Source organism: Neoarius graeffei, chromosome 11 (assembly GCF_027579695.1).
Source record: "Neoarius graeffei isolate fNeoGra1 chromosome 11, fNeoGra1.pri, whole genome shotgun sequence".
Classification (NCBI taxonomy): Eukaryota; Metazoa; Chordata; class Actinopteri; order Siluriformes; family Ariidae; genus Neoarius; species Neoarius graeffei.
The window spans coordinates 37978418-37989446 of record NC_083579.1 but is presented as its reverse complement, the minus strand read 5'-3'; the positions used below and the strand labels follow the sequence as shown (position 1 = coordinate 37989446).

The 11029-nt window shown below is 39.8% G+C and overlaps 1 protein-coding gene across 3 annotated transcripts in view; it reads right to left on the bottom strand.

The window, feature by feature from the left end:
* Positions 1-8897: 8897 nt before the first annotated feature.
* The window catches only part of LOC132894244 (uncharacterized), a 37724-nt gene continuing 35592 nt past the window's right edge, over positions 8898-11029 (bottom strand). For all 3 annotated transcript variants that reach the window (XM_060933818.1, XM_060933820.1, XM_060933819.1), the window contains one exon: positions 8898-10513. In XM_060933818.1, the coding sequence (XP_060789801.1) occupies positions 9261-10513 (1253 nt within the window). In that variant the 3' untranslated portion in view covers positions 8898-9260. The remainder of the gene's footprint in view (positions 10514-11029) is intronic.

The window sequence follows — 11029 nt, the reverse complement described above, 5'->3', positions numbered from 1 at the left end:
TAAACCACTAAGTTTAGGACGGTGGTGTAGTGGTTAGCGCTGTCGCCTCACAGCAAGAAGGTCCGGGTTCGAGCCCCGTGGCCGGCGAGGGCCTTTCTGTGCGGAGTTTGCATGTTCTCCCCGTGTCCGCGTGGGTTTCCTCTGGGTGCTCCGGTTTCCCCCACACTCCAAAGACATGCAGGTTAGGTTAACTGGTGACTCTAAAATTGACCGTAGGTGTGAATGTGAGTGTGAATGGTTGTCTGTGTCTATGTGTCAGCCCTGTGATGACCTGGCAACTTGTCCGGGGTGTACCACGCCTTTCGCCCGTAGTCAGCTGGGATAGGCTCCAGCTTGCCTGCGACCCTGTAGAACAGGATAAAGCGGCTAGAGATAATGAGATGAGATGAGATGAGTTTAGGACGGTGGTGTAGTGGTTAGCGCTGTTGCCTCACAGCAAGAAGGTCCGGGTTCGAGCCCTGTGGCCGGCGAGGGCCTTTCTGTGTGGAGTTTGCATGTTCTCCCCGTGTCCGCGTGGGTTTCCTCTGGGTGCTCCGGTTTCCCCCACAGTCCAAAGACATGCAGGTTAGGTTAACTGGTGACTCTAAATTGACCGTAGGTGTGAATGTGAGTGTGAATGGTTGTCTGTGTCTATGTGTCAGCCCTGTGATGACCTGGCGACTTGTCCAGGGTGTACCCCGCCTTTCGCCCATAGTCAGCTGGGATAGGCTCCAGCTTGCCTGCGACCCTGTAGAACAGGATAAAGCGGCTAGAGATAACGAGATGAGATGAGAACATGAGAAAATAATCCTGTTTCAACAACTGTCCTAAATAGAAAGGAAGTATTGTACAGCCTTTGTGTTGGTACAGGGTTTCCCATACATAGACCATTGTGTGGCGCAGCGCCACACAATGGATTCCTACCGCCACACAATCAGACTCACGATTTTGAAAAAAAAAATTCCGTTGCATATCGTTCCGTTCATTCATGGTGCTCTTTCTTCTCGTTCATGCGCGCGCACACCCACACAGAGAGAGAGAGAGAGAGAGAGAGAGTGGTGTGTCCACAGGCCTGCCAGTGCGCATATACCTGGACTGCAAATAGGCCTGTTAGGCTAATTAAAAATAACGCAGCCTTCCCGATTCGCCTTTCGACCCCTTATTTTAAAAGGTAGCCTACGTCGTGCTCGTGATGAGCTTTATCATAGCCTTCTTAGCTTACAGGAAACGGACATCCCTGAGTCAGGCTATAAACCAATTTCGATGCATACAGCAGCAGCTTGACGCGAGGAACCAGCCTTATTGCATTATCCCGTTTATCCCGCTTCAGCAATGACTTCCCTTACGATAGGGCACTGGAGGGGTTTTTTTTCAGGAAGCCACGCAGAATTAAATGTTCTGATAGGGCATGCAGGCTTTGCACCAATTAAGGTAATGCTTTTTCATTATTGTTAGTTGCCTTGGTGTTACCTTAAGTGCTTTCTTACATCTAATTATGATATTTTATTATTTTGTTACATTATACTATTTATTTCATTTTAGTATTGGTTGAGGTAAGTGTTGAGTTCAATATTTAAAATAAAAACCTCCAGCTTGTTTTTTGCAATTTATTCCTTGAATGTCAACTAAAGAATGATTGAAAGATTGCCACCAAAAAGGCAAAAAACTAAGGTAAAAACCAGAGATGCACCGATTGACCGGCTGCTGATTGGAATCGGCCGATTTTCACGTGATCGGCCATGACCGGCGACTGGCCGGGCAAAATTAAATTTTCTGCCGATCAAAACTTGTGTATCACATAGGGATGAAAGTGGAAATACTCGTAATTCGCAACTAAAAAGGCTGCAGCTACACTGGCAGCTTGAACATGCTTTCTAGTGCGATTGTGTTGCGCTTGCGCAGAACAGCGTCAGTCCTGCGCGCCTAACGAGCTCCGGCGCACGCGCCGTTAACAAAAAAAAAAAAAATTCACTATATTTGGATATCCAAATATAGTGAATTTTTGTGTGTGCCAGATATTGGATGTGAAAAGAAGAAAATGTTTGTGGTTGTGTGAATTTCCCACTACAGGAATTAATACGTTAGCCTATTACCAAACATAGTTAGATTTGTACAAAGAGAGAGAGAGAGAGAAATGTCTGTTTGTTTTTTACAACCTCGGTTGCACTTGATTCCATTGGAAATTACTCTACAAATACACACTTGACAAAGATGATAGAATGGCTATGGTATAAGTATGACTGGAAATTATTTTTGTATTTTGATACTGAATGAAGAAATGGGTTGTTCTATAAGGCCAGCGGCGCGGGAAGACATTGTCGGCAGGGGGTGCTGTGACGTGACCTGGGACATTTTTTTGAAGGGTGGTCTGGGGGTCCTCCCCCAGAAAATTTTGTATTTCTTAGATGCAATTTCCTGCATTTTAACCAATCAGGCGTCCGAAATCCTTTTAAGCTTGCAATTGCAATATTTCGTTAAACTGCCTACTACTTATAGGCCTAATCCGTAAAAACGACTTTTTTTTTTTTTGAGTGATGACGGAAGAATCTGAAGCCTGTCTGTCAATGACAATTCTCAGTTAACACGATTACGAAGGACAGGTTATTTTAGAAGCAGAAGCGCACAGCTGTGGTTTAACAGTCGCAGGTTTTACATCTGCTCTAGATAAACTGAAGGAGACGCGGATTCCACCCGATTACAGCCTTACATACCCAGATCCAGTCAAGCGAGTGTGCATTTCAAATACAGTAGTTAGTCGCACGCACGCACACACACACACACACACACACACACGAAACAGAACAACACTCTCGCTGGAACAACACAAACACCATGGTTCTCTCAATCAACAGACCGAAATCCATGAACCCACTCATCCTACTACTATGGGTTAGTGACACTAACTTAGTGTTCTATTGCAAAAATCACTCATAAAAGTGATGCAGCGGCATTTCACACTCTCCATTAAGAAAAGTAAAAGTAAAACATGATGAGCATGGACACACCGTTTTAAACGAACATTTTTTAAGACTGCGTCAACTTCAAAGCACGATGCTAGCAACACCTGGGCCCTGTACTACGAACGGAGGTTAACCTACCCAGAAGTAACCCAGGGTTCCCCCGCTAAACCGGGGTTGACAAAACCTGGTTATCTTGTTTGGGGTTAAACGGTACTACGACGCCAGTTATGAAGTTGATTTGTTGAACCTGGTTTAACCTAATCAGGGTTAATGCGCGTTCACGTTTAAGGGGAGGTTATCAGCGCAAATCCCCACTGTTCACAATGGCACGGTCGCCGCACTTCACGGAGGAAGAATGCGCTGTCATAATGCAAAGCTACGAGGAGTTCAAAACAACATTAAGAGCAAAATCTAACACAGCGGCTGCCAATAAGGAGCGGCAAGCATGTTGGCAACGAATTGCCGATCGGGTAAATGCGCAAGTACATTCACCCTTCTACATGTTCCAGAACAGAAGTATAGGATGAGAGAAAGCTTCATGATCAATCACAAGTCACAGAAAATGGTCCTTCAACGTGGCCCCAGTCATATATAGCTTGTTTAATGTCCGAAAAATCCTGAATAAAATTTGGTATGGTAAATTCATGGAGTAGCCTACTTAAGCTGATATGTGCACAGAGTCACATGAATTAGGATGACTGACTGTTCAGTCCCTTTGACTAAGTTGGTGTCGGTCCTGTGAACATTTCAGAGGCAACAGCAGCGCCAAACGCACCTGGCAACAGGTGAAAATGAAATATAAAAACATCATTCATAATGGTGTGTGCGCGCGTGCAAGCAAGCATTCATTTGCCTTTTATTTATTCAAGTTTTATCTGTTTGCCTAATAGTTCAAATTGTTTTGTATATAGTTTATAATGTTGTGTGATATTAATGATAATATTGTGGGAAAACTACTTTGCACGGACGTTCATTTAATTTATTCTATCGTCATTTTGTTTGTTCTATTTTTGTGTATTTTATTTATTTATCTGTTTGTCTAGTTGTATCTATTTTTCTAATAATAATATTTTTTGCATTAATAGTTTGTTTTTTCCTATTAAAATAATCTTGTGTTCTTGTTATAACTTTATCTATTTATCTGACTGTTTAGTTGTATCTATTTTTGTTACAATTTCAATATTTTTAATATAGAAAGTTTGTTTTTTTCTATTAAAATGTTCTTGTGTGATAACTAGTTCTTGTGTTATATTTATTGTAGTTGTATCTATTTTGTATCTCAGACTTAAATATTTTTGTAAAACAAGTGTTTTTTATAAAATATTCTTGCGTTCTTGGTAACTATGTTCTTGAGTGTTTTTCTTTTTTTTTTTTTTTTTTTACAGAAAAGCCGTTCTGCATGGACATTCATTGAAGCCCTCATTGTTTTTTAATGGTTATTTATGAGCGTTTAGGGGTTACAATAATGTAAGTCTAGGTTGCTTTATATAAAAGGTATGTCCAGAAATATTGATGTCACTGTCTAAGCAGAGGGATCTGGCTTCTTTAGACGCTGTCTTCTTAAAACTGAATAAATATTTAAAAAGAGCCAAATGAGCCAGTCTTTTGAACGGCTCTTTTCAAAGAACGGATCACAAAGATGCGATCAAAGAGCCATAAATCCCATCTCTAATCTGCGCTCCGATATCGCACGGGTCATCCAGGTACGCTGGCATTGTCTCTAGAGGAAATGTCGGTGGAGAGGTGGTGTTTAAAAAGGGTGTGGTTAATCGGAAACCTCGGGTTAACCAAGAACATAACCTGAGACGAGCAGGTTTGAGATGCAGCGTAAGTTGCCATGGCAGCATACCTCGGTTTGAACATAGCCAACTTTCGTAGTATGGGTTAATCGGGAAGTTACGCTGCACGTGATCAAGTTACTCTCGAAGTTACCCTGGTAAGCCAGAAAACCCGCTTCGTAGTACAGGGCCCTGCACTTGTTCAAGGCATACCAAATAGGCTCAAGTGAACACGACACAGCGGGCAAAATTAATAACCAAATGGCCTTACCTTAAAACGCTGTCTTGATCATATGACTTCTCGCAATTATTCCACTTAAATCCACACGGTTCTCTTCTGAGACATAGTAACTATTAAGTATCAGCTAACTAACTCTTACTCTTCTCTACAGACAGTCAACTTGTACTCGCTTCCTGTTGTAATTTCGCGCGCTGAAAAGCTGAACGTCAACGTCACGACAAAAAAAATTCTGATGGTCCACTAGGCTACATATTAAGTTATAAGTTTTAATTAAATCCTTTTTTAAATAACTAAAATGTAGCCCTCATCATCCTACATCTAAAACATGACATATAAAATCAGCAGAGCCAAATGAAAACAAATAAATAAACAAATATATTTTCACGTAAGTTTTGTTTTATGTTCATGTCAGTTTTGAGGGTCCACCACCAGGGGGTGCTGCCGCACCCCCCGCACCCCCGGTTCCCGCGCCGGTGTATAAGGCATAAGTTTTCAGATCTAAATAGGCTTATGAAAGTGTGTTCCATAGCAGTAGGCAAATAATATATGAGGGGGAAGTTGTTTTTGTGCCAGATATTGGATGGGAAAAGAAAAAATGTTTGTGTGAATTTCCTATTTCAGGAATTAATGTTAATACCAAACATGAAGAAAGATTTTACAAAGAACAATGTCTTTTTGTTTGTTTTCAACCTTTGAGGTGTTGAAAATTTATTACTGAAAATCTGGCAGAATGTTCTATTAAAGAAAAGATAAAAAGAAAATAGTCTTTGTGTGTGCTGTGAAGTGGTTTGAAAAAATGAAATCGGAATCGACCAAAATCGGTATCGGCAGGTCACACTTCATGGAAAATCGGAATCGGCCCAAAAAATTGCAATCGGTGCATCTCTAGTAAAAACTAAACTTTAACTTCAATTTTGGTGAGTAATTTTCATAAATTTAAAAGACAGGTTTTCCACCAACATCAAGCCCAGCAAACTAATGGCCTGCCCTGTAATGTAAAGTTGGGTCGAGGAATGAAACCAGGCAGGGTTCTGGTAAAAATTGTTTTAGCTGTCTTCTCTTAAAGAACTTAAAAGAATTTAGATTGAACTGAATAATCTCAAATGCTTTTTGTAGCTTTAAAATAGTCCCAGCAGGTGACTCTGAAGAAAAATACTGTGTGTTTGAACACCGCCCGCTGTAAACACTTTGCATACACCCCAATGACCGACTCCACCAACTGCCACGACACCACCGCGCACGATTCTCTCATCAGCACAGTGGAGCATCACAAATTGCTACCTGGTCTGTGGGAAACACTGTGGTATAATAATAAATAGATAGATAGAAAGGAAAGAAGAAATATGTGAAAGAGAAACATACACCGTGTAAGAGAAAAACTGAAATAATTTCCACTGAAATAATTATAGTAGTAAAAAAAGCCATTAAAAAAATGATCAGACTGAACTGGAAAAAGAAAAAAACAATAAGTGAAAGGAAGCGCTATAAAGATATGTAAGGAATGTGGGTAAAGGTGAGAAAATAAGAGGAGGGGAAGTCAGGAGATACTTTTCTTGGGGCAAATTTGATCAGATACGACGGTTTAACACATAAGCCAAATACATGCGATGGGAGTGTTAAGATGGCGGCCAGATGGCTTCACTCTGATGAGCCTGCTCGCTCTCCATATTTTATATAGAGCTCAGTGCCCTAACCCCCCTGACCATGTCATCGCTTGTTTACCGTAATGTATTATGGGCAATATCTGGGGTCAGCTTCGCCATATTCTTTATGGCGCTGTTGCCTCACAGCAAGAAGGTCCGGGTTCGAGCCCCGTTGCCGGCGAGGGCCTTTCTGTGCGGAGTTTGCATGTTCTCCCCGTGTCCGCGTGGGTTTCCTCCGGGTGCTCCGGTTTCCCCCACAGTCCAAAGACATGCAGGTTAGGTTAACTGGTGACTCTAAATTGACCGTAGGTGTGAATGTGAGTGTGAATGGTTGTCTGTGTCTATGTGTCAGCCCTGTGATGACCTGGCGACTTGTCCAGGGTGTACCCCGCCTTTCGCCCATAGTCAGCTGGGATAGGCTCTAGCTTGCCTGCGACCCTGTAGAACAAGATAAAGCGGCTAGAGATAATGAGATGAGATTATATACACACACGCCAACCAAAAGTTTGGACACACCTTCTGATTCAATGGTTTTGCTTTGTTTTTATTAATTAAAAGTCACTTCATGGCTTAAAGTAATGATGGATGTCGTTTCTCTTTACTTAGTTGAGCAGTTCTAATAGTGTGAAAAACGTCAAGGTTGACTATTTAGAAAAATGTACAATATTAAACATTGTTTTTTTTAAACACTTTTGTTTACCACATAATTCCATATGTTATGTCATAGTTTTGATGCCTTCAGTATTGTTCTACAATGTAGAAAATAGTCAAAATACAGAAAAAAAATCTATGAATGAGGAGGGGTGTACAAACTTTGGACTAGTACTGTTTATACACACACACATTACCCAGTGATATTCACATATACACGTTTTCAACAGTTATTCCATAAAATCGAGTCGTACATGAGCTGATAGCTGACGAGGCGTGTAGCACCGAGTTGGGTATAAGCCATGTACGACGAGATTGAGTGGAATAACTTTTATTCTGTTCACATTTAGTGGATTTTGAGAAACAGAACATTTTTATTATTTTTTGCAAATTTGATGAATAAAAACTTTATACAAAACATCCAACAAAACCATTTCCTCTTAGAATATAAACAAATTGGTGAAATAACAGCAAGAATGTGAAAAATGCTATAGTAATTCTTGAAAAATAAAAAAAAGATACGTTCTTACTATCAAATACTTTTATTCCATATGTTGTTGCTTTTTTTGTGGCTTACTTTTTGTTTAGTTTTTTGGTGGTTGGCAAACCAACTTAAAGGTGCATTATCGCTACCGACTGGGTTGGAGTATGGAATGGGAGATATTGGGGGGGAAAAACAAACAAAATACTATATTCTTTTAGCTATTTCTGTTTCTTTTAAATACTTGATCATTTTGGGGGTTTGTTTTTGAGTAGTTTTTATTTCATCCTTGGTTGGTTCAGCAACACACTCCGCCGTTTTGTTTTTTTTCTACTCACAGTATATGAGCTGATAGCCTAGTAGTAGAGTAGCCAATCGGAGCATATGATTGCTCCATATCCAGTGAATCTGGGTAGAATCATTAAAATGTTATTCACTTCACCGGTCAGTGGTCATAACGTTATGGCTGACTGATGTATTTGTAGAGTAGAAATTAATGTCAGTTTTGCCATAGATGGGGATGCAGCCATGAAGAAACAGCCAGAGAGAAGTATGCAAAACACTGCAGGAAATACCACAGATTTTACTGTACAGGAATGTGGTCTGTTTATGTTAAAAGAATAGCTGTACTTGGGCGCGTTACCAGGTGGTATAGTTGAATGCACATATTGTGGAAAGAGTTACATTGAAATAAAATGCCCCTATTGTTTAAAGGACAAAAATATAGATGATGCGTCTAAAAAGTCAACATAATTTATGTTTTGCGAGAATTGTTTGGAAAATACTTTTCTGCCACACAAAGAAATCCAGCCAGTACAGACCCTGAAAATACATGGTGTTACTGCAGAAATGCTGACAGTGGTGTAATATTGAACCGTGAGTCAGGTATGTGTAAAATCGGAAGAGTTCACATCTTGTTTGGGTCCAAAAAGAATCCCAAAATCAAACTGGCATTGTTCAGGTTATAGAACGCTTCCAAGTAAGACCAACAAGTGACTTTATCTCATCATCTCTAGCCGCTTTATACATTTATTTCAAGGAATGTAAAATTAAGTGAAAACTTTCAGACATACACATTACGTGCTTCTTACTACAAATAAATGTTTTAATTTACAAACATTTCATTACAAATTTTACCACTGACGACCATGCAAGTTATTTACACCTGTTACAATTACATTCAAATCTGCAGCAATTCAATAATTTGGCAGTTTTTGCAAAGAATTCCACGTCAAAATTATAATTCAAACTATAAAGCATACAGCAATGTTTATAAACTTTGTCACTGTATAATATTGACAAATTACACTGAATTGTCATTTGCAGTATGGTAAAAATTTCCATCAAATCCTTCTCAAATATGTACATTAACTGTGATATTATAAATATCACACATCTAAAATTGTTAAAAGAATTTTAAGCCGTCTTTGTCATAAGTATTACACAAATAAAAAAAAAAAGTAGCTGTTCAGACATCATGTAATCCATAAAATGGGGGTTTCAAATAAGTGAATTTTGTCATTTTTTTCACTCAAAAAGAATCATGGGGTCAGATAGGTTCATCAATGCACAGCAGACATGTACGATTTTGTCCAAAGATGTTATTCCATTATCTTTTGAATGTACAAGAGATATGGGCACAGTATTGCTCAGTATTGTGTATTTCTGACGAACCATTCCAATAACCCTCTCAACATGGATTCTGGCTGACGCAAGCGCCCTTGTGCCCTCCACATCCAACGCGCTCATTTGGGACGTTCCCCGAGTAAACGCAGAAATGTTTACATTTGCAGAAGGCAATCCAGCAGCGTCACCTCCATCAAACCCTCTGTCTGCTAGGATCAGATCCCCTGGCAAAAGTTCATCCAGAAATCCGCAATGTTCTGTTACGTGTTTGTCGCTGCAGTGACCATACCACCCCTGAGAAACGAAACAAACCGCGCCTTGTGGGGCAATACCTATCAGATATTTTGAAGAGTTGTGGCTTTTATTCTGCGAACAGGTTTCTCTCGGTGTTTCCTGAAATATTTCAAAACAGTCAATTATACAGCAACATTTCTCAAAGTTTTGTTGAAATGAAACTGGCAGACTTTGCCGTAAATGTTCCCTATCTGGCCAGATCACCAGCGCCGGAACGAGGCGACAGAACATAACATCACACGTGTTACTAAATACTCTGGATGCAGTTTCTAAAGAAACGGAAAATAAGAAGGCTAAAAACTGTAAGTTTAAGTTCAGTCGAAGATGCATACATGTCAGCAGGAACTGCCGGAAAGGTGAAAACTTCCTGTTTAAATTTAAATAAGGCCGTATAAACTGGAACGTCACTATCATAATCCCATATGTTGGAAGACCTGTAAATTGTTCCACTTTGCCATTGTCCTCTGAAAAAGACTCCGGACAGAGAGAGTATTTTTTCAGTTGTTCCTTCAAAGTACGATTTTCCTTCCTCAGGATTCTGCATTCAAGCTCAAAAGGCAATGCTTCATTTTCATCTAAAGTTTCTGCACTTCCTTCATCTTTGAGATCTGCAACTTCAGGAGATGATTCAGTGGAATCCGTGGAGCATTCAGAAGGAGTGGTTACATCAGTGTCTCGAAGGCCAAGCACTGCACATTCTGCTGTAACTTGTTTTCTACTTCCACGTTTCCTTTTCTTCAGGTTTTGTCGCTTTTCAGACTTCTGCAATGCTTTTGTGTTTTTTTGTTTTGCAGACGACTTTTTGTGTGTGAAAATGCTCGGCCCATAATCAGGTGACAGGGGGTGATTACTTTTCTTCCCTGTAAATCACAACAAAATGTTAATTAGTTCATTTACAGGTTATTTTCATTAAACTCATTATTATAGTAGTGTCAAGCATGCTGGGAAAACTTAGATGCAAACAAACAATGTAGAGCTATAAGAAGTAATATTTTCATTGTTTGCTAAAAGCATGAACAGCTCAGTTTCATTTATGCCGAGTCCATTTATCATCATGAAGATACTTAATAGCAATTAGTATAAATACAGAGGTGATTATAGAAAATCTTGTGCGCTGATTGGTTGAGAGATTCAAACCATTTCTCGATAATCACCTCAAGTGACTCGGCAAAATGGCGGCCAATCGCTTCATCATCAAAAATTAGGAAGAATTACAAATGCTGTTCTTAAAGTGCATATTCTGGACCAATTTTTTTTTTTATATGAAAGTATGTCCCTTTACACACTCATCCAGAAGGGTAATTTTGCACAAGGCCATCTGTCTACAGCAGAAAAAAATAAAATAAAATGCGTCTGGAAAAATCACAAGGGAGTCT